The sequence below is a fragment of the Squalius cephalus genome, assembly GCF_949319135.1.
Source record: "Squalius cephalus genome assembly, chromosome: 2".
Classification (NCBI taxonomy): domain Eukaryota; kingdom Metazoa; phylum Chordata; class Actinopteri; order Cypriniformes; family Leuciscidae; genus Squalius; species Squalius cephalus.
Genome location: NC_137123.1, coordinates 18,827,913 through 18,853,336, shown reverse-complemented (window position 1 = coordinate 18,853,336; position 25,424 = coordinate 18,827,913). Strand labels below are relative to the sequence as shown.

Here is a 25,424-nt window from a genome sequence, read left to right as displayed (position 1 = left end):
GTATCTGACAGTGATGAGGCTGGACGGCTCGCACAAACTCACAAACAACTGCTGAATCAGTATAGTGTCACTTCAACCAGGGAGAGAGAGGGACACGAACACACTCTCTCTACACTCATATCTCTAGATTCATAGTGGCATTTTATAATAAAGTATACCCATAGAAATTTGATTTGTTCAAAGTCAATTTTTTTTCAGTTAAGAAAAAGTAAATCGATTACTCCCCTGCACATATAATTTTAGGAAAAATCACATTCACACAGTATATCCACAAGCATAATTATGGTAGATGAACTAAAGTTTCAACAGAATGTTGCTGTATATGATTTTAAGATAACTCAGTTCTCTAAAGCATAAAAACACAACACGAATATTCCCTCTCTCTAATTGGCGAATCTTCACAGGATATTGTGCAACTTAAAAACACGTGCATATAAAAGTAATAAAGCAGGAAACAGTGGGTGTCTGGGCGAGTCGGACAGGTGCAACCTTCATACCTGCGTAGGTGCGATCGTTTTAATTCCTGCCACTGCAGTTTAACTGGTTCAGTTTGAAAAACCAGGAGTGTGTTATGAAAATAACTTCTTTTTGTGGAATTCCAAACATTTACTTTCCTAAAAACAGAGATTGCACTAAATAAACCGCTTTTCCTGGGATTTGCTCGCATCTGAAGAACAATCACAAAGTCATAAACTTCTAGTGCTGAACGGAAACTACAACAAATATACATTTTGTGCTCCCATTTGCCCCAAAAGCAAAATAAAAAATCCACAATGGTGTTTCTATGATTTTTTCTATGAAAAATCAAGCGATGGATTACGTTGGTGTCAGAGTTATGTTCTGTTTTGCCCATGTTTCTGGTCTTCCTTGTCTGCTATAGTTTGACCCAGTTTCTCAGCTTGTTTGATTATTATTCCGGTCACCTGTTGTCTCATTAATTATCTCATTAGTTCCTGTGTATTTATACTCCCTGTTCTGTTCAGTTTACGTCCTTTCTACGTCAACGTTGAGGTGTGGTAATCTGTTTTTCCCCTGCCTGTTCCATGAGTTTTGGATTAAAGACATTTTATATTACGTTCTCCTGCTTTGTGCGCTTAATTCTGAGCAACCACCCATGACAGTTGGTCAGAAGAGAGAAAAATGTCACATTTGGCATCACTTCCTTGCCGTTGTATTAGAAACTCTTACGCAGCAGCATTAACCAGTTCTCTGTAATTTAAAGTTGGTATGAAAAGAAGTTGCGATAGTCTTTTCTTCCCTATCATGACGTATATCCGAGTGAAACTGAAACGGGGCTTGATTTTGTCCAATGGGAATTGATTGGAAGGTTTGTGGTTTGGATCTCATGTGAGTGACAGGTGGCCCCGCCCTCACGCCAGTAAACGCATCATCAGAGAAGAGATGAGCTGCAAGAGTTATTTTGATTAAAGGTTACGGTGACATATGAATTAAAAAAAAGTCAAAGAAATGATGTACTGCAATACTCCATAAATAAATAGGTATTGTCCATTTTGATTCCATGGTGACTTTAATGCCAAGGTAATACAACACAAAGCATTATAAATGTACATTAATATAAAAAATATATTATTTGATGATTTGATGCCCAACGGAATATTATGTAAATTTCTTCACTGCTGTATATCCTCCATGTACTGATAATTTCTAAAATAGCAAATTCCACAACTGCTTTTCATGTTAATAAGGACTGTTCTCTCGGATGCCAAGGTGGGATGTGGTGTCCTCCTCGGGCCTTTTTTAGGCGAGGTCATGTGACGGGGCTCCGGGGACGCCCGAGGATGATGTCAGTTCACATCACCACACCTCTCTGGACACACGGGACAGGGGGACGCTGACCCTGCGGATCCCCAGCTGCAGTGAGGGGCCTCTGGGGCTCAGAGCGGCCCGTGTCCCCCTCTGGAAGCTGCAGGCTGATGACTAGGAACATCTTGCAGTGTTTCTTTGTGGTGTTCAGTGGTGAAAAGAGTGCCACTGATATGTTCACACTGCAATACTAGGAAAACTTTTATATCGTTGCCCTATGTTCTGCCTCACTTGGTTCCCCACACAGCAAAAATATATTCTTTCTGAGTATTTTGTCTTATTTTTTCAGTAAAAATATCTCAAAACCCTTGAAATAAGATTACTTGAGAAGCAACAATTCATTAGATATTAAAACTTGTGTATTTGGTGTATTAGGCCTATTGATTTTTCAGCTATTTTAATGGAAAATGTACTGGCAGAAAATTACCAGTACCTTCTTTTTTTTCTTTTTCCTTTTTTTATAATCTATGAAAACAAGTCTTAATATCTTAGTGTTGCTTCTTAAACAAATTTCTATTGTTTTAATGATTTTCAGATGTTTTTTTACCAGGACACAAGTAAAAAAATAATTTTACTCATTAATGAATGTTCTTTTTTGTAGTGTAGCTGAGATGACCAAAAAAAAAGTTTTTGTGTTTTGTTGTAGCACTACGAACAGGGGCCGGTTTCACAAAGATAGACTTTGACTTTGGCTTAGATATAGTCAGACTTCAGATAGACATCTAAATCAGACCATTGCACAAAGCACTTAAGACTCTGACTATCTTAAGTAGGACTACACTGAAATGCATTCTGGGTAAAATAAGACACTTTTCAAAACCAAAAAACATGGCGGATCGAGTAAGCGCATTCAACCGCTCAGTGCAGTTTACCCCAGCGGAAAATATGTGTTTGTTGGAGGAGTATAACAGTTACAAGGACATTTTATTTAGGAAATTTAGCGGAGAATGAAGTAACAAGAAGAAATGTTTAAATTATGAGCCATTTTCCCCTTTCTTTTGGCTGTTTGTAATGTAACTGATTGTTACTGCTGGTTGCCAAGGTAACAGAGTCTTAGACCTACAGTAAGTTAGCCTGGGGGTAAGGTGTCTAATTTTTTTGGTCTAAGTTAAGTCAGTCTTTATTTTCGTGAAACAGTCTAACTTGCATTAGCCTAGTCTATGAGCAAATTTTAGACTTGTCTAACACTATAGACCGGTCTAAAATAGCTTCGTGAGACCGGCCCCTGATATTTGGTAGAAAATAAGCAAACATATTAAAATTACAAATGCACAAAATTCAGCATAACATTAATGCAATATTAATATTATATTCCAAATTGCAAAAAGGTAAGAATACAATAAACAATTACTGTGTTGAGACATTTTTATGAACAGATATTTTCAAGATAATATGAACATATATAAAAAATTAAAAATATAAAAACAATCCACAAAATTCAGCATAACACACTATAAATAATGTTGTTGTACAGATCTGCCACTGTTTAGACTTTGCCTGTCACAGATAGTTTGGTCCAGACAGCAGCAGCTGAATGAATAAAGGAAAACACTCAAAACTGATTGTATGATTTGAAGACTTGCTTACACAAGTCACAGCTGAATGCCATTACCTCAGTCTCATCTGCACTGCTGGTTACAAGCATGTAAGCACAATCCAGTTTTAGCCGGCTGAAGTTACAAACTACTAACTATGATCCAGCTTTATCAAGCGAGCCCTCAGGCTCACATGCAACAAAACACGTTTATTTAATCCTGCCAATCACAACACTATATAATCATCAACCCCATGAATGGGTTTTGTGGCTTTTAGTCCATGTCTATTAGCTTTGAGGTCATCTATAGCTAGTGTACCCATAAGTTGGCAAAACCATATTTTAACTGACACTTCAGCCTTTCTCTTCCAGAAAAACGAAACACAAATATTGATGACTAATCCTGCTGTCAAGGTTATGTCTATGTCTGTTTAGTTTCATAGTGTTTTGTTTATGTTTTTCCTGCTCCCTGTGCTCCTTAGGCTTTGTTCACACTAATACATTTTTGTCTGTAAACTCATATTTTTCTCTCAGCTTTGGCTTTCCATCCACACTGAGACAGCGTTTTTAGCAAGAAAACGAAGCTTTTTGAAAATGCTCTCCAAAGTGGATACATTTGAAAACAGCGTTTTTACGTTGTTGTGTGGACTGTGAACGATGACGCAAGTTTAGTCATGTGACGCATATTGAACCCATAGATATTCATGTTTAAACTGGTATTGTGACTGTTATGTGCTATTCACTTTATGGCCACACACGTGACACCTGCACTCAGGGACGAACATTCATTATGTCAAATAAAATGCTTTCTACATTTAATGTTTACACTTTCATCAAAAGTGACTTGCATTGTTTTCAAGGTATACATGTTTTATCAGCTCATGCAAACCCATGACCTTGGTACTGCTAGTGCTAGCACTGTTTGAACTACAATATGTTTGAGCTGGAAAACTGTTTAACAAACAACAACAACAACAACAACTGGAAAATCATGGTTAATTTAATAGCTGTGATGTAAACTAAAGCCTATAAGAGTGTTGTAGGGATGATGTCTTTTTGAAGGCTAAAACCTAGAAACAAGCATTTTATCACTACCGGTTCCATCGTCCTGAAGTCAATGGGTTTTTATATTCAAAACATTTAAATAAAAAAATAAAAAAATGACAGTGATGCCATCGATTTGGCTTTTTATCGCCTGATTATACACTGTAAAAAGTGAATAGTTGGATCAACTTAAAAAAATTAATTAATGGGGTAATTTAGGGTAAATTAAGTTTTCTCAACTTAAATTATCATGTTTTATCATGAAAAACGTGATAATTTAAGTTGAGAAAACTTAATTTCTTTAGGTGTTACCAATTGAAGTAATTTTTTAAGTTGATCCAACTGTTCACTGTAAAAAGTTGGATCAACTTAAAAAAATTACAACATAGTAGGTTTTACAACATATGTATACAACTATGTATACAACATAGTAGGTTTTTTTTGGTTGAGGAGTCATTTGTTTGAGTCAAAGCTGTAATACAGTAAGAAATACAAAAAGAAACCCCAAATCACTGCATGAATAAAAAGATGAGCTGCCCGATTTGAGATATAATACGTTTAAAACAGTTAAGATTCTAAAACAACACCTAAAAACGTGAACTCGTCTACCGCCGTTATTTCTTCGTTTGTGACGAAGATTTGTGCCTTCATTTTTTATTTTTGTTTACTATTAGAAAAAAGTCATTTTGGCAGATGACTTAGCAGATGTGTAAACTACTGTATCATCAGCATAAAGCTGACATTCAACATCTGGGCAACAACACGGTAATTCATTTATAAACATAAAATGCAACGGGCCTAATACCGAGCCTTGAGGTATAAGCCCATTTCAAGATATTATATAAAACCAGCTCAAGATATTTTCAGTTTTTATTATAAAATATATCGGTTAAACCCCCTTTTAAAGCTTTTACTTATCTTGAAAAAAGAGGTTTCTAACAATGGGCTAAATGATGTTGTCAGGGACGGTAAATGTCGAACAGGTAAACTACTCACAAGTCCGCTTTGACAGTTCAAAAGAGGAAGTTGTGTGTACTTGTGAAGATTATGATGATGAATAAAACATCTAAGAATCATAAGCTTTTGTTGTTCACTGAGCTTATTTTCTGCAATAATCCAAAAGCCAAAGGAAAATCCTTTTCAAAGGAAACCGGGGTGATGTCAACTTCCAGTTTGGCCTCTATTTCTAATTAATTTGTTTAGTCATCCTCAGCTATTGTGAAACAATGATGTTTTGGCATACTGGTCGTAAACACACACACAACACTGTCGACACTGGGATGATGAAGATGAGTGGTTAACGTGCTTTACAGTGTTTGCGCGTGTGCTACAGCTGCCCGGAGCGTGAAAATGGTGCACGGGTGGAGATACGAACATCTTGCAGCGCACACACATATGAATCTATGTGGGGGGAGGGGTTATTTTCCAATTTATTGCTCTCGCCAATCTAGTTTCAGTGCTCTTATGACCTCATGTCTAGGAAAGGGTTGTTTTCTGCTGTCTGCTTCTCTCTCTCTCTCTCTCTCGCACACACACACACACACACACATAGATCTAATCTTACGGTCATGTGTCATGTACGGTAATATGTGGGCACGTTGGCACTCTTCCAGGCTGCTTGTTTTATATTTATGCATACTACCAGTCAAACATTTCGACATATTGAAACATTTCGAAACATTTTTTTTTTCTTCACATTTTAGTGGACTGCGAATGGTAGATTTCAGAGTTATTGAAATGAAAATGAAAATTCTTCTTTGCAAAAAATAATAATAAAAAAAGTTAGTTTTGTTTTAATTATTATTAATATAATCATATGTACACTACCATTCAACAGTTTGGGGTCAGTAAGTCTTTTCTGCTCACAGAGGCTGCATTTATTTGATCAGAATCACAGTAAAACTGTGAAATATTATTACAGTTTAAAATAACAGTTTTCTATGTAAATATATTGTAAAATGTAATTTATTCCTGTGATGCAAAACATCATTACTCCAGTCTTGAGTGTCACATGATCCTTCAGAAATCATTCTAATATGATGATTTTGACGCTCAAGAAACATTTATCATCATAATCAATGAAAACAGTTGCGCTGCTTCATAATTTTGATGAATATAAAGTTCAAAACAACAGAATGTATTTGAAATAGAAATCTTTTGTAACACTTTTGATCAATTTAATACATCTTTGCTGAATAAAATATTAATTTCTTGCGAAACCCCCCCCCCCCCCCCCCAAAAAAAAACAACGTATACTGACCACAAACAGCATTTCAAACAATTGTAAGACTAAAAAACAAATCAGTCAATGGTGTCCAAATTTTGACTGGCGCCATATGTCATATATGTTTATATGACTGTGCTCATCGATGTGAACGCACGCCTACTCCCTCTTTGTTTTCTGTTTTGAGTGTTGACAGTAAGCTAAACAGTAGGTGATGAACAGAAAGTAATTTGTTCGACAATGAAACCTTTTGAGCGTCATTAGGAATTACAGACTGTGTAAAAGTGTGAGTATGAGTAATAAACAACAACACATAGAAAACACAACAGAGCCATTCTAATGCTAGACTTTCTTCCCTAAATACCTGCCAGCACTGAGACTTGTCAGACGATGAAGTCTTCATTAAATCAAAACTGAGACTGTTTACTTTCATTTTTGTCTTGTTGCGCCCATTAAAAGGTTTTCTTTCTGTCTAGAAAAGTCTGGTCTGGAAAACAGCAGTTCACACTTGTTTATAGTATTGCATTAATGTTATGGTGTTGCTCAATCATCTTTTTCAGAATTCACAACCCAAACAACTTGAGATTCCTGGATTCTCAGTCAGTTTTCTGCAGTTTTTGTCTGGGAAACATAAACATGGTGGAGAGGTCAAAGGTCGGGCATGCTGAGGGAGTGAGCGACACTCCACCTCAAAAACCACAGTGGCCCTTACTGTTAATTTTGCACAATTCTGCCTCCTCCCTGTATTGTCTGTAAAAGAGACGGAGAGAGGAGAAGTGCCACTTTTATTTTCAGGAAGGAAACACATCTGTGGAACTGTAACAGAGACAGAAAAGCGGAATCTGTCAGGAACACTTAAATATAGATACCCTTCGTTCCCAAAACACGCACATACGCCCACGTCTCTGCATCTTCAAACCATCAGTCTCCTAGAAATTACACTTCAACGACTACTGTGATTACATCAGGGTACAAGATCTCAGACAGTAGAATATAATGAGCTCTTTTTAAGTCATAATTCATAATCATCATCATCATCATCATCATCAGTGTTACAATCATTTTCAAGTGGGTTGTGCAAAAAAAAAAAAAAAAAAAAAAAGTGGACTGAGATACAATCAAGCACAATTAAAGTGGAGTGAAAAGTGAGTCCACTTTAAAGGCCAGCAACAGTGTAAATGCAAGTAGAGAGAACTGGGTTGTTCTTCACTCAGTTTAATTTCAAAACTAAACCAACCAGTCCTGACTGAGGTGAATCACTACATTACAAATACTGATAATTTGCTACAAAAAAGAGAAGAATTATCTGTAAAACAATCTGTAAAAAGAAGAACTACTCATCTCATTAAGCAGTGTGAATGTGAATGACAGATATAGGCTACAAATTAATGTTTTTATTCAGCAAGGATGAGTCAAATTGATCAAAAGTGACAGTAAAGACATTTACAATGTTACAAAAGATTCTATTTTAACTAAATGCTTTTCTTTTGAACTTTCTATTTATTAAAGAATCATGAAACTGTATCGCTGTTTTCACAAAAAATATGAAGCAGCACAACTGTTTTAAACATTTATAGTAATCAGAAATTATTCTTGAGCATCAAATCATCATATCAGAATGAATTCTGAAGGATCATGTGACACTGAAGACTGGAGTAATGATGCTGAAAATTCAACTTTGCATTACGGGAATAAACTACATTTCACAGTATATTCAAATAGAAACAGTTCTTTTAAATTGTAATGATATTTGACAATATTGCTGTTTTACTGTATAATTGGTCAAATAAATGCAGCCTTGGTGAGCATAAAATACATATTTCTAACAACATTAATAAATCTTTCCCACCCTAAACTTTTTGAATTGTAGTTTAATGCAATATACTGTATGCACATTTGAGAATATATGATTAATCTTATGGTAGAACTGGTTTGTAAAGGTGTCGTTAACAAAGAATTTCTATATGGAGGAAATTCATTTATTTGCACTCTATTAATCTCACACCATCATTCATTCATTAACCATTTCAGTCGTATCCAACGACTGGGGATTTTATGGGCCACCAGATACGCGAGAGACTGTCCATATATTTTCTGACGTCAATCCGACTTTCATTTCCGACCAAAATGCAACCCCTGCAACCAAAATCATCCACTGACTGACGTTACTACTTTCTACTCAAGGACCTTGACAAAAATGTAGTGGAGTAAAAAATATGATATTTGTCTTTCAAATGTAGTGAAGTTAAAGTAAAAAGTTTACAGAAAAAATAGTATACAGATACTCAAAAAGTGTACCAGTAACAGTACTCATGTAAATGGACTTTGTTACTGTCCACCTCTGGGTTTTGGTCACTTCTGGGTACAAATTTGTCCCCAAAATATAGTTAAGTAGGCACACACACACACACACACACACACACACACACACACACACACACACACACACACACACACACACACACACACACACACACACACACACACACACACACACACACACACACACACACACACACACACAACCACACCTATGGATATTCTGCATGTGGTTGGACTGTGGGGCAGACACACGGAGAACATGCAAAACGGCATGTTCTGCACACAGAGAGGTTCACACCATTATGGTGCAAATCAAAATAGTTTTTTAATTGATGTGGTCATGCCATATCTCACAATGCCTCATTGATTTTCTTTGTTGAATCACAACATCAAAGTGAGCCGCACAACACCGTAGAGAACCATGAGACACGCCACCACAGAATTTCCCACTACTGCGTGTAAAGAGTCAGACGTCTAATGGCTTGTTGTGTCTGAGTCCATCCGATAGACAGTTCCAGTCTGTTTACTCTAGAGCACTGATAAGAGCAGTCCAGCACACACACACCAAAAATGAGACTGCATTTAATGAGCGCATTGATAAGAGAGAGAGAGACTGAGACAGGAAAGATGAAGGGTGTGTGTGTGTGTGTGAAAGCAAATATTTGGCTGAAATGGAAGCTGCGAGTTTTCTGAAGTAATTGCTGGCTGACTGACTGACTGACAGGTACACAAAGAGTCAGCGTTGTTCGAGGTTGTTTGCAGACAAACAGGTGTAGTTTCGACTAGACACCTTGCAGGCTGTCTAGTCTGGCGGGGCAGGGTGACAGTTAAACACGACAGTGGAGAGAAAGTGTAATGCTCAAGTCCACATACAAAGACACACCCACGGCCACATCCACATACAGACACACGCACATCCAAAAACACGAAGAGACACCCATTATTCACATGCAAACACTTAATTACACCCACCCAAACACAGGCAAACACGTCTAATTGTGCATGTAAACAGTACAATAATAGAAATGAAGAAGCGCCAGTGTTTCTGTGTGAAAAGGAGATACGGGTATGATGTTTACTTGCACGAAAACCACTTTTAAATCACTGTGTGGAAACAATGATGTAGGCCTAGTGTTTATGTATGATTATGTGAGTTGCTGCTATATAATGGCTAGCTTGGCTAGCAACACAGATTAAAGACAGCAGTGGGGGGGAAAAAACCCTCAAGTTTCTGTAGAAACATAGGTGGGTTGAGAGACCTTCACTCAGGGTCCTTCCTCGCTAATGAAACTAATGTTTTCTGAAACAGCAAAACCACACACTGGCTTATGGGTAATTCACACATTGCTCACATACACTGTGTAACCCATCAGGTATGTAACTGTTTGGTGTGACTGAACCAATGTATCTCTGTGGTGAGCAAATTTAGTCATTTTTCCATTCATTTTCGTCTAGGGCTCAGGAAGCTATTTTTGGTTTTTATTAAGAGGAAAAGGAAACGAGATAACATCCCTCTTGTGCTCTTTTCATCGATATAACCAAGTCCCAGTGTTATTATTTAAAGTTATATACTGCTAGTAAAGAACAGAGAACTTTAAGAAGTAATAATTAAATCATAAACATTCTGCAAATCCCTCAGTGTGAGGAAAATGCTGGGATTCGCTGTATGAAAAGATGAAAACGTTCAAAATGTCCCTCTTTTTTATTTTCTATAATTCAAACTCTAAAAGGTCTACAGTGCTGGTCAGAATTATTCACCCCCTTGGTAAATATGATCAAAGATGGCTGTAAAAAATAAATCTGCATTGTTAATCCTTTTGATATTTTATTTAAACAAATTGGCAAAAAGCTAACCTTTCATTGAAGTAAAAGAATTGAAAGTGGGGGGAAAATCACATTATGAAATAAATGTTTTTCTCCAAAACACGTTGGGAGCAATTATTTGCCCCCTTTTATTAAATACTTTTTGCAACCTCCTTTTTCCAAGATAACAGCTCTGAGTCTTCTCCTATAATGCCTCATGAGTTTGGAGAACACCTGACTGGTTTTTGGTTTTGTGCTCAGTGACCCATTTTTGTTTTGATTTTGATGTTTGTTTTTGGATCAGTGTCCTGTTGGAAGATCCAAACATGGCCCGTTATAAGATTTCTAGCACAGGCTGTCAGGTTTTGGTTTTTTATCTGTTGGTATTTGACCGAATTCAATCCATGAGGCCATGTATCTGAACAAGATGTCCAGGACCTCTGGCAGAAAATTAGGCCCACAGCATTAAAGATACAGCAGAGTATTTCATTTTACACATGGGGTACTTTTTTATCCTTGTATATCCCATATTAAGTGTTTGCTGCCAAAAAAGCATTTTTTTTTGTTTCTTATGACCAGTGAAACACATCTTCATGGCTTAGCAGCGCACCCTTGTGGTGACTCTTGGTACGCGCTTGTGCTTATATTCGCCTCAGATTTTAAAATTGGCTAAATAAATCTTGAACAGACATTTCTTAATACAGCTCTCAGTGAAATTTAATCTAACTCACAATAAGAATATTTTCATACCACAAATGTTGGTTGAGAAAGGTAGTAGCCTTAATCTACTCATCTCCAAAAGCCTTTTACTCATTTGAAAACACTCACTTTGACTCATTCAGTGGGCTAGTATGCCTATGTTTATTCAGTTCTTCTGGTTATAATGTGTTCTTGTATGGTAACTGCCAATTGCGTAGCCCATGTTCTAGATGCAGAAATAGGCTGCTGATAATGTGAACTCTTGATCTTACCACAGATAAAGACAGTGGGGTTTTGTGTTTGTTGACAAACGGAGCTGGAGATTTGAGTAGGCCTATTATTAATTTTCACTAATGATTGTTTTTATGCAAATATTTGAATAATCATCATCACAGATGAGACTGAATGAAGTCTCTTCAACTGTCCCAGATTCGAAGAGTTCCAAGAAATGTGTCTGTAACCTCACCTCATTCCCCCCCCCCCCCCCCCCATGTGATTAAGCAACACACACATACACAAATACTCGAACATGTTGTGCGCTATGTGGTTTGTGGTCAGTTGATAAATAGCTTCAGATGAACAAGGGAGAGAGTTCACACTTAACACGGTACTGTATTGACACGGAAAAAACACATTCCTAAGAACACCCAGTATTTGTTCTCATCTTTCCGGTGAGGTTCTTAGAACTGCCAAAACCAGCCACAAACAGGCCTACAACTTTCACATCACCACCCCTAATAAAGAACATTTGAGCTCAGAAGCCCTTTTTCTTGCTCACTTGTGCACATTCATTGCACTAGGGCCAATATGTATATTTAGGGCCCAACCCTAAGGGCACTTTTAGGGCCATTAACATGCTCAAAAACTCTTGAAACTTTGCACATGCATTGGAATCGCCGGCCATCAGGTACGGGCGCAAGTTGACATGGGGGGCGGGGGGGCGGGGGGGGGCGGGGGGGGGTTGAGGGGGGACTCTGCTGCGGACCATTTTATATGGTCATTTCTGAGGGCCTCTGTAGTGCACCGCTTTTCTCATACACTAACCAAACTTCGTACACTTATAGATCTCATCAAGCTGAACAACTTTCACACAGGAAGTCAGCTATTATGGGTTGTTTGAAAAATGCATGTTCTGGAATTTGATACACTCCTCTTATGGGATTCATACGATCACAAGCAAACTCGGTCAGCATGAAGCCAAGACATTGGCCGTTGCAAGGCAACAAATTTATGGCAAAATAAGGGAAACAGGAAGGGTGTTATAACTTCTGCATACATTGACTGATTTTGATGAAACTTCAGGTGTGTTCGTTGTAGGAGGCCGATCACATGGATGTGACTATTGTGAGTCAAAGTCATAGCGCCACCAACTGGCAGCAAGAAATGTGTCACTTTCAAAATGCTTTAAAATCACCCTCTTATTTTTACCCCATTTGCTTCAGTCTTTGTCAGAATAATGTCAAGATACCGCAGATGTACACCTGTGGAAGGATTATTGATGTCTAGAATACTGTTGTCATGGCAGTGCGTCAAAACTATTAATTTTTTGGTGTTTTTGAGACTATTAGCATACTTCAAATTGCATGAAACTTGACACACACATCAGAGTTGTCAGCCAGAAGACTTGGGCAAAGCCTTAGAAATGGGCGTGGAGGAGGGGCTCTATAGCGCGACTTTTTGAATAAAGTTGGGGGTTAGTTTTACCTACAGTCACCAAACTTGGTAAATATATTGTTCTCATCGAGCTGGAAAACGTTCTAATTTACAGTCATTGTCTCCGACCAACAGGAAGTCAGCTATTTTAGTTTGAATGTGGATTTTTTTAATCAAGCTCTGAATTTTTAACTACTGCTCCAAAGGCTGTCATACGATTCACACCAAACTTTCTCAACATGATGCCAATATATTGAAGATGCTAAATTGCAAACGGATATTGTATATCTTAAACTGTGTTGCCATGGCGAGGGATTAAAGTAAGGCCAAAAAAAAGGGAAACAGGAAGGGTCTCATTTCTTGTAAAAAATTGTTTGATTTAAACAAAATTAAGATCGTATGTTTGGTAATTGAACCTGAATAAAGGCATTTAACTAGTGCCACGTCAATATAGTTTTATATAATTAGTGTATTTAATAAAAATATAAAATTACCTTAACAAATACTTCTGGAAGTAAAAAATTTTGAGATGCAAAAGATACATTTATAATCGCTTGAAACTGACCTATGGCATCCTGTCACATGCAGTTTAGTTACATTTAAATGATCTCATGGATGTGGCTGTTGTGGTTCACGGTCAGGCACCAGCTGCTGCAGTAAACGTAGCGTATTCAAATGACTTTTGACAGTCTTTTTACATTTACCGGCTTTAGATGCATATGGCCTGTCTTGCACAGTTGCCCTGAAGTTACCGAGGTGGTGGTGGAGCCGGGGCTTGGGCCCGTCATCGCTGCTTGCAGCTATATTTAGTTTTTGTTTTTTATACCCAGACAGCACAGGTGTCCATCTCTTAAGATGTCTGCTAAAGAGTGCTTAGTCTGGAAAACATCTACAAAAATCTGATAAACATATTATAAAAAGCAGTTTTTCTTATATTCTAAATCATAAACATCTTAAAGATGTTTTCTAAATGTCTATTTAACATCTGATAGGAAATGTCTGACACCTGCTCTTTTATAAATTTGGTGACCTGGACATGTTCTTATGAACCTACCAGTTAAAAGAACCATTGTTTCTTAGTGTGAAGAACATTTGAAATTTTTTTTCCACTATAAAGAACCTTTTCTCCAATGGAAAGGTTCGGTGGATGTTAAAGGTTCTTCATGGAATCGTAGGCCATGCCAGTAAATAACCTTTATTTATAAGAGTGCATGCGTTTTTACGTCTTTGTGTTGTGGTGGTTACATGTGCTCTGGTCAGCATCTCTTCTCTTCTGTTCTCTAAATCCTCCTCTGTGTTTCGCTCTCTCTAGCACAATACCAGCACCAGTTGCCCTGCTGTGTCACAGACACATAAAAAAGGTTTTTACTCTGTGGATACGGGACAATGTGCTCAGAGAACACGGAGTAGAGAACAGTGTGGTGAGTGAAGAGAAAAATCTATACTTATTGATAGGCTATACATTAAACTCAAACATTATAACGGTCTGTGTGTGATATTGCTTTTATATTAACTGTATTTACAGTCCCAAGCCCAAGCGGCGCCATTTATGGACATTGACCGCTTGTTCTGAATTAATGACCATGACCTCAGTTCAGTTTGCTATTGGTGTGACTGCATGCTTTCTGTTTTAGGTCACTGGCTCTACCTTGAGGCATCATCTGTAACTGCAATAGAAAAGTAGTATGGCATCCAAACTGAGTTTAAGGGAATTCGAGTGAGTTGCATCATAGATAAAACATGTTTATTATAATAAATTCAGACAAGAATAAAAGAGCACACCTCTCTTTTTTCAGTTCTCAGAGACCAAAGTCGGATGTCAGCAGACATCACGAGGATGAAAATTATAAAACAAATGCATGGCATAGTATGGTCAGTGTGTGTGCGTGTGCCTACTTAACTATATTTTCGGGACAAATTTGTAACCAGAAGTGACCAAAACCAAACAAAATCTCCAAAAACCTGTGTGTGGGTGTGTGTGATCTGTATCAACCAGTTGACCTTGTCATTTTCAGACCGCAGCGTTCCATCAGATATCAGAGAATGACGCTTCTCGAGATACCAGTCATCCTCAGTCTTTCCTGGCTCAACAGAGAATGTCTGCTGCACTCAAGAGGATCCGTCTCTGCAAGGTCAAACCAAACTAAGCAATGAACTTTGTTCCAAATTAGAAGGCATTCAGGGAAATGACCAGACACATAGTCACTGGCTCCGCCTGCTGGACACTGAATGCGCTTACAGGCTGACAATGCTGCGATTTGAATATTTGTTATTTTGATGTATTTTGTCCTAACTGTCTTGATGTCAAAATATAAACACAAATGTGTTCAAGAACATTAATGGCCTTCTGAACTTTTATTTTAAAAAGCCTATACCCAGACAGCAACATAGTGCCAGCCCAGATCCGGCTCACATCTAGTATGCGAGGAACATGCACCAGATGTGGCCCGGATCTGGGCCAATGTTGCTGTCTGGGTGGCCTAAGTGAATTTCAGAAACACTGAAAGAAGGCTGCACTCTTTGACCAAACTATAAGTTTTGCCAGATATAGTGTATTGTTCTCTGGTAGTAATTTATCAACATAAAACATTTCAGTCTTCTGCAAACATTCCCACGTTCATATGAGATTCCACATGAGTCTCATCTTCTTGTTGTAGCCGAATTCATTCACAATAGTCTGTTAGCTTATTTTATTCCATGAGTATTCAATTAAAGTTCCAAGAGGTCCGTTATTGTATTGACATGTATTCTCATTTTCTGCAGCATTTAAGCATCTATTTTGCTGCTCACGGTGTTTCTGCTACTGTTGTTGTTAAAATAACCCTGTCATCCTCTTTAGCATAAGTCTTTAGCAGGAGAGAGAAGCAACGCACATGGAGTGGAAAGGGCTTCAATGAAGCGTGTTTGTCTTTATTTAAAAGTAGCAGTTATTATAAGCCAAAAAAAAAAAAAAAAAAAAAAACCTTGGATCAAATGGGTTTGTAGTTTGGATAGTTCAGTTATAATGGAATTATAACACAACTGCTATATATGCTACCATAAAGTTTAATATTGCAACGATTCGAAGACCTTGTCTGGTCAAAACTTAGGCCTATTAAACATGGGAGCAGAAAGAGAGTGTTTTTTTCTCCACTTTTTTTTTTTTTTTTTTTTTTTAGCACCTATAGCCTACCGAAGTTAGCCTATGTTTGGATGTTCGCACACTACTTTGAATTAAATTTAGATTGGTCCTCATGAAATGCTTTGAAATTTAAATTGACATTGTTTGTAATAAACAATATGTGGTTTAGTACAAAATCAAAGCTGCAAATAAATGAAAGTTAATGCATGTTCAAATCTGGAGTGATTTGAAAAAGATCCCATATCATTTAAAACAAGTCATTTTGTTTCCCTGCTCCTGCTTGTTCCCTTGGGAAAGTTATGATTATATGATTCAGACTATACTTGTCATGCAGTGTTAACTTAAGGTAGGAAACACTTAGCACCTGAGCTCAACATCTGACTGTTTGAACTTCAGGTGAGCAAAGCCTTCAGAACCTGTGAGAAAGAAACCTTTGTAGCCATAAACACATAAGAAAGTTATTATTGTGCATAATCGTTTTTCATTGTGAAATTATATGAATAATATTAGTGTTCTTGTTGTACAGGAGTGTTTGAGTCCCTCAAAGATGATCTCAAAATAGTCACTGCTGGAAAGGGTTCAAATGTGCAAAAAATGCTGTAAAACGTAAGAATGTTTGGGACCAAGAGGATTTTTCTGAAGAATATTGGGCAGTTTATCTGCTCTGGACAAACAAGGGACTCAAGAAAAACCATCACAAAAAAACAACAACAACAACCATGGATCATCCAGGTAACGACGCACAGAACGGGGTCATTTTTATAATTTTTTTTTTTTTTTGTCTTGTCATATGTAAACATCTTCTAAAAGATCTTATTCAGGACGATACTAAATGAAAAATATCATACATTTTGTATCCCTCTTTTTTTGTTAAAATTATTCATGTTGCACAGATTCTGCAAGGGGTGTGTTAACTTTTGAGGAGCACTAGTGTGTGTGTGTGTTCCTACTTAACTATATTTTGGGTACAAATTTGTACCCAGAAGTGACCAAAACCAGACAAAATCTCTAGAAACCTGTGTGTGTGTGTGTGTGTGTGTGTGTAATCTGTATCAACCAGTTGACCATGTCATTTTCAGACCACAGTGTTCCATCAGATATATATATATAGGCTATATATATATATATATATATATATATATATATATAGGCTATATATATATATACACACTGTAAAATCTAAGTAGTTAAGACTTAAGAAAAGCATGCAAACCGGATTGCCTAAAAAAACTAAGTAAAGTGAAATAGGAATAGTATGTTGTACTGACAAAAGCTTAGTAGTTCACTTACACAAGAGTTCTAGTAACTAAAAAAGAACAGTAGTGTGGAGCGTACTTGATCATTTACTTTAGATTTACTCTTGACTTAGTATAGCAAACATTGTTGTGTTTTACATGCTGAATGTTGAAGTGTGTGACTCAAGCATGGTTGATTGCAAGATATTGTCACAAATATAGGGATTATATCAACACAATTAAAAGTTTCACAAGGTGTTTATGACATACTGTAAGTGTTTGCAATACAATTTTAAAAGATCATTATACGACATGAAGGGAAGTAATAAATAGGTTACTTCTACAAGGTGACTAACTTCATTAATGATTTAGTCAGAAGTTACAGTAGGGCTCATTTTAAAAGCATGCTATTTATTACTTCCCTACCTTTGAAATCAAATAACTGTGATTTCTTGTTGCATCGCTACATTAGAATAGAGAGAATAACAAAATAAAAAAAGTAAGTTCCAAGTGCCCAACCAAAGGGAACACGTCATACTGGTGAGTTCAAACAAAATAATTTCAAGAAAATCAACATCAGTTTATGAAGTCAGTTTATGTAATGTTCTCTTAAATTTTTCCGTTGACAATTCAACATTCAAGATGACTTTGGGAAATGAGTGAATGAAACTAGAGAAAGATAACTGCAGAAGTGAAGGAAATTAAAAAAGTCTTAAGAATTGCCACTCAAACAAATCAATTAATCTTAATCTTAAATTGGGTTTTCTGAGTAAACGAGGCATAGTATGTGAACAGTACAGAGCAGCCTACTAGACTGTATATAAGCCTATTTTTTTGGTAAAGCGAAAAAAGAAATTAAGATTTTCACTTTGGTTAAAAAAAAATCTATTGATGCAGCTGAAAGTGTAATTTAAAGAGTGAAATAAAACTGTACTGATATGTCATGTTAAAAAGGCTAAATGTGAAAAGCACACAATAGCAAAGTTCCTCAGTTCCCACGGGTGTGATATGAAGAGAAGAGATGAGATGAAAGGTGCACTTGTCACAGCCTCACGAAAACTCACCTGTCACTCACAGCCATTATCTGAGTACAATAGCAATATTCACACTTATAATAAAGCAATGATGAGCAGTCATGAAAGAACCCGTTGAGAGTATATAAACGGTCAGCTCCGGCTTCATGTCCACCACGACAGCAAGGTGACCATACGGAACCTTGAACCGCGAGATTTTATTCAACAAGCGACATCCTTCAGAGAGTTTTTCTTCAGCTAAATCGATTTGAGATAAACCTTGAACCAACATTCTATAATTTTGAAAAAATGACCGATCAAATCAGCGTTTTTATCCTGTTGTCAGTGGTCACTTTGGCTGGCGCTTTCCCTCGCAGCGCCTTTCAACGGGACTTTCACCGACACATGGCGAAAGATTTGGAATCCTCCGGGAATGGACCAGACGAACCTATTCGGGGATCTGTTCGAGTTGTCAAACTAAACCCTCATCATTTTATGCGACGGGCAACCAGTAGTCATGTGCCGTCCAAAAACTCCCCGAGTCGAGGCGCGTTTCCCGCGTTCTTGGCCCTCGGACGTGCCGGTCCGTCAGCCCTCACCCGTACCAAACCCGCCGCCCTTCTCCCTCCGGTGAGCGCGAGCGGCACCGGCGCAGACGCGAGGAGGAAACAGGGTCTCGAGATGTGGCAGAAAGTCATGCACAAAAGCGAGCGAAGCAAAGAGGCCGTGGCGCTGCGCATCAACCCCAAAGACATGACCAAACAGAGCTGTGCCGCGGTGCCCTTCACACAGGTAAGAATGCATTACTGTTCGGGGAAATGTTTTTGTCAACAAGGTTAGACACATTTTATTTTTAAGTGATTTTACACAAGTGAGCGTGAAACTTGAAGTATTTTATTCTGTGACGTCATATAGGCTATAGGCCCACCACGGTACCTATTAGTGATGATGGTCACACGATTTTCACTGTAAAAATTTAATCCGTAAAATAACAGAAAAAGTAGGCTACTGGTAGCTTATTACCCGGACATTATCTAGTGAATTTACGGACATTTCCGTTAACCGTAAAACACATTGCAATGAAGTGTTTCAAAAATTCTAAAAACAGGTAAAACACCTGTAAAAAAATAAATACGTAAAAAAATTCCGTTAAATTAATACAGTAGCCTACATTGTGCCCTATTTTTTAAGGATTTTTTAGAGAAACGTAGGCTATAGCCTATTTTAAAACAAGTTATAGCCTATATCATTAATACATTTCAGCCCTATATGCTATGCAACACAGTAATATTTAAATAAAAGTAGTGTCAAAGCGACAACATGCACATGTTTCACCATTTTGAATTATATTTCTGATAAAGGAGATTTTACATCTCTAGAATTATTGGTTAACAAATTATATAGCCTATAAATATATGGACACATATCCATGTGTTATGTTTAAATATAATGAAAATTCTATATATAGGCCTATATAAATCTAAAATGCAATTTAGCTTGACAACACAATGCGTTGTCCTATGGAAGGAAAGAATGATTCTTGCAGTGACATGACAGTGGGTAAATGATAATGATTATGATGTCTTAATTTTCAGTGATACAAATCATTATCATCGTCGTTATTGTTATCATTAACTTAGCTGAAACAGTTTGCCTTTAAATCAGTGGATCTCAACCTTTTTGACTTAGGCTAAGTCAATATTTTGATTTTTAGTTGTTTTAGCTTATTTTAATGCTTGCTTTGTCTTATTTTAAATCATTATTCATCTTGAGGCCCGGGCCCAGGCCCCTGGTTGAGAAACGTGTTGCTATAGCCTATTACATGTTTGTTTGTGTTCACCGTTCCCAGCGCATAACGGAGGACGGCTGTGAGACGGTGACCGTTCACAATCATCTCTGCTTCGGTCAGTGCAGCTCCATGTTCGTCCCGTCCAGTGGAGAGGCTCGTGCACATGCAGGAGCTCCGTGCACGCGCTGTGGCCCCTCTAAATCGCGCTCCGTGCGCGTGCCGCTGCGCTGCGGGACTGAGGTGCGCGAGAGGCGCGTCATGGTCGTCGAGGAGTGCAAGTGCGAAACTAGCAGTGAAGAGGTCAAAGACAGAGGTTCAAACACAGAAATGTTTCATTTATAACTGAGAAGTTTTCACTTCGTACATTTATTCTAATATTTAAGTTCACCAATGGTGTGTGTGTGTGTGTGTGTGTGTGTGTGTGTGTGTGTGTGTGTGTGTGTGTTTGAGGACTAGGCCTATATAGCCACATAAATGTGAAATATTTGTGTTGCGTGTCTGATAAAAGTGTCCCAAATACGATTAGGGATGTATTAAACACGAGTCCCTGTGAATACAGGGAAAGCGTCTCTGTAAACTACCGTCTGATATTCAGCGGGATCTTTGTGTTGTTAACTTGTAATGACGATGCTGTTCATCAGTTTAATGAAGGATCCAGTAGGCTACTTTGATGGTTACGTGTCATTTCATAGTTTCACCAGTAAGTGTCGCGGTTGCATGAAAATTATCTCAGCAATGCATTTTACTCACCCTACATAAAGAATAGTGTGAAATGGGGTAAATTGGACCACTTATGACATTGAGATGACTGTCAAAAGTGGCACAGTTTACTTGACTACAACCTTGTGGATGGAGGTATATTTCTTGCATTTTGTGGAGATGTATTTGAGTGGAAATATTAGATATTTATAGCTAGTTCTTTACATTTCAAAGAAAAAACCTGTACAATGCAACAAATTTCACACTGTTGCAGTAGCCAATAAAAAGCTATGTGAAATCAATAAAACAACGGAAAGAAAACCCAAATCAGCCTGCAAGTCTTTCTTTTTAAATGCCTCCATAATGCTTTACCATCAAAAACATTCAACCAAATGTAGCCTACAAAGATTGTTCTCACAAAGAGAAATGTCTAACCGATATTTTTGAAGGATCATGTGACACTTAAAGGGATAGTTCACCAAAAACATTAAAATTCTGTCATCACTTACTCACCCTTTGTTCCAAACCTGAATGAGTTTATTTCTTCTGTTGAACACAAACAAAGATATTTTAAAGAATGGTGTTAATCAAACAGTGGACGGTAGCCATTGACTTTCATAGTAGGAAATAAAAATACTATGGAAGTCAGATATCTTCGTTTGTGTTCAACAGAAGAAAGAAACTCATACAGGTTTGGAACAACATAAATGTGATTAAATGATGACAACATTTTCATTTTTGTAACTATCCCTTTAAGACTGCAGTAATGACTGCTGATAAATTACGTTTTAATAGGCTATTAGAAATTGTAATAATATTTCACATTTCAGCTTTTACTGTGTTATTGGTCAAATAAATGCAGACATGGTGTGATTCCTTTCAAAAACATTATTCTATAGATCCATATATTTCCCAAATGGAAATTAATTAGGCTAATTAAAGGGTGCTAGCCTACATCTAAGCAGGCTATAGGCCTTACATTTATGGGATAGGCTATAGAGAATATGGACTGATCTTCATTTAGCTTAAGTAAACAATACGTCCATAAGCAAGAAAGACCCTAATTTGCTGCATTAATTAGACTATCGTTTAACATCAAAATGCACTTACCCGTTTGCTTCCTAATCACTCTTTTCAAAACTGTGGGAATCCCCATCTCCCTATAGGACAGCTGCACTTCAGTCCTGAATGTGTCAGAGAAAAATAAAAGTTGTATTCATCGATTTTCTGGCACAGGACTGAAAAAAAGGTCGAGTTTACTCATCCTATAGGAAAAAATCGCCCGAGGGAGAACAAGGGGGTTCTTCTTTACATCGCCTTGGCAGTCTGTCAAAACGCCATCTTCAACTTGCATTGCGCGCGAGATGCTTTTAAATATGACGAGCCTCCTCCGCTCCACCAACTCTTTGTGTGTTGTGGATTTACAGTTCTTATCTGTATAGTGGTTAATTTGGTGGAAAAAGTAAATTAATAATTTATTTTAAACCAAAGTGGTTCCTCGCGTCGCGCAACAGATGTGGAGCTTTTTATAAGCCGCGAAACACTTTAGCGGCATTGAGGGCGCCGTTGCCACGGCATGAATTGCACGAGGCGGGGGCTTTTTTTCTTATTTGGGCTCGCGCTTCACTCGTGCCAAGAACCAGAGCTATGGGAAATATAACCACCGTGAGTAAGCTCGTTAAAGGTAGACAATGACTACAACGCGAGCTGCTAAGTAGCCTATATGTGCAAGGTTGAGCAAGCAAAGAACGGCGGAATAACACGCAAGAGAAATGCGACATTAAAACTGCATTAGAGGAAACTTAAGTGGCGCGTGGTTAGTGCGATCGCGAGACTGCAGGAACAGCGGGGTCGGTTCACAGCAACTAGGGAAATATTTTTAAAGCATTACAGCGAAAACAAGCCTTTTATGTTTAAACCTGATTATTTGTATGCATAGGCCTATATATTTGCATGAACGGCAGAGAAAAAACTAGTATCTATAACTTGTCACTCAGCCCATCTTATTATGTTTGTTAAGCCTGGTTTAATTTGCAATCACCCCACACATGCCCAGCACTGCATTTCTCCTGAGAGTGGACCAGTTGGACCTTTGCATATTGAACCCTCCTAATAATGTGGCACTGATTGAGGCCTTTGAAATGCAGGCATGGGTCTGAAGCGGGTCCATGGGTGGATGGTGGATTGGTTGGACCTGACAGCTCTAAGCATGGTGATAGGGGCCGCGTTCCTGCATGCCTCGGGGTCTTTAGTGTGAAATGCCAGGGTAAACTTAGAGATGGTTCGATTGCAATGACATGGATGTGGCACGGGTGCCCGGGAGCAGCTGGGCAAGGTTGGCACATGATTGCCATAGGGAGTTTGTGCCGCAGGGCATCGCCAGCTTCCAGTGCTTCAGTCGGATCCCACAATTCTCCATTACAATTGTACATTAAGTTGCCTTCACTTCACGTCCAACCCACAATATCTACAAAACCCAGAGCAGCTGCAGATATAAAAGGACACAACTAGCCAATGTGTCTTATTAAAAAGCAAAAAATGTACATTTGCAAATCATTACTTGTAAATACCCTTTTTTCACACTTTTTAGATATTATGGAGTCATTTTTTATTTGGTTTTGTTTTTGTCTTTATTTCTTAATGAATTAAAAAGTTTCCAAACAGAGTGTGGTGATGTAAAGCACCCAGGTTTTTTGTAGTGTTCATTCATGGTACATTTAGCATGTTTTTATAGCAAACTGCTCCTGGTATTAGAAGAAATTGAAGAAATAGTTCACCCAAATGAGAACTGTGATTATTATTTACTTCCCCCATGTTGTTCCAATGCCAATGTTATTTTAGTTTTTTCAATGGAACATAAAAGGAAAAATCTGTTTTTTATGCATCCCTAAAATACATAAAACACTATATAAGTATCATAAAGGTATATGTGACTTGAACTATATTACAAGTTTTCTGAAGCCAATACTCAAGATTGCAAGACAAAGCAATTTTATGTGGCTCAATTTTAATTCAAGTACTTAAAAACATATGAATGAAATACATAAGAGTTCATTTAGGAATATAAAACTGACATACAAACACATACGACGCTTGATTTTAAATCCAAATGAATAAGTATACATGAAAGGACATTACTGCAATTTGTGTTTATTGTATTTCTCTGTCGCTCTCATGTAGATGCACAAATGCATGTGATTTTCAGTCCTGGTTTTTGACCTGTGGGATGTGCAAACATATTAATTAGACATTATAGATTAAAGCCTGTGAGATGCAGGTGATGTCACATAACAACTCTAATTGCATTAATTAGGGTAATTAAGGCTAGACATTTGGCAAAAGCATCTTGTGTAGCCCTGCCTGATGTCATATTTTCCTGTCGTGCCATGTTTCAGAGCTCAGCGTCCATGTGTGCTGGTGTCTGCTGGCATCAGCATAACTGTGTTCATTTACCCTGAGAGAACAGGAGACATAAGCTCTGTTCCAGCGCCTATGAGCTGCCCACGTTTTAAGGCATCATATGTGTGTTCCCAACACGAAAGCTGTTCCAAAAGGTAGGCAGTGTAGTTATGCTGCTGCCTTCTTAAAGTCACAATAAATCAAAATGGACAATTCTTTTTTTTTTTTTTTTTTTTTTTTTTTATGGAATATTTCAGTATTATTTTAAATGATTTATTCGTGCACATCATGTTTTTAAAATTCACGTGCCCCCATAATCTTTCATCAAAATAACTTAATCAAACATCTCTTCTCTTCTCGGATGATGCGTTTACTGGCGCGAGGGCGGGGCCTCCTGTCACTCACATGAGATCCACCAATAGCAAACCACAACCATCCAATCAATTCCCAATGGACAACAGAAGCTGTTTCACTCAGATAGACAGTACGTCACAATAATGAAGACAATATCGCAACGTCCATTTCATGCCAATTTTAAATATATATTCTTCAAAGGTATAGGGCCATCCCATAATGCATTGCGATGAGCACATAGGGAAAAAAATGTCCAAAATGGCAGACTAATTATTTTTTATGTATAACTAATTCATTAAATATTTGTGTTGTATACTTAATTGCACATACAAATGTAAAACTCTATCAAAATCAATTGTGCTAGGCAATAAATAGCAAAGCAGTTTACTAGGTTTGGGAACAGAGGCATATGAATGGACAGTACAACATTTAAATTCTAGTGTCTGGGAGAGAAAATCTAGAGAAAGAAAGAGGAGAAATGAAAAATTTCTTCCAGGAATGAATGCCAGGTTTTAATGGGGAGAAGCTCATTATTTGTCTTTTCCTTAGCTTTCGACACATGGCTTTTGAGTGCACAAGGGGAAAGAGGAAGAGGAAATGGAATTCTCTTTAAGAATTCATCACTCTCAGAGATGCAGGAAGTGCCCGCGGGAGCCATTTTGTTTCTCGCATTGTGCTGAGCGGAGTGCAGCGAAGAGAGAGAATCTGGGC

At 37.7% G+C, this 25,424-nt stretch overlaps 1 protein-coding gene across 1 annotated transcript; it reads left to right on the top strand.

Moving 5' to 3' along the window:
- Positions 1–18,042: 18,042 nt before the first annotated feature.
- On the top strand, positions 18,043–21,284 carry dand5 (DAN domain family, member 5). The gene is made up of 2 exons (XM_079858169.1): positions 18,043–19,264; positions 20,322–21,284. Exons 1-2 carry the CDS (start codon positions 18,782–18,784, stop codon positions 20,601–20,603), a joined length of 765 nt encoding a protein of 254 aa, XP_079714295.1. The 5' UTR covers positions 18,043–18,781; the 3' UTR covers positions 20,604–21,284.
- The last annotated feature ends 4,140 nt before the right edge of the window (positions 21,285–25,424 follow it).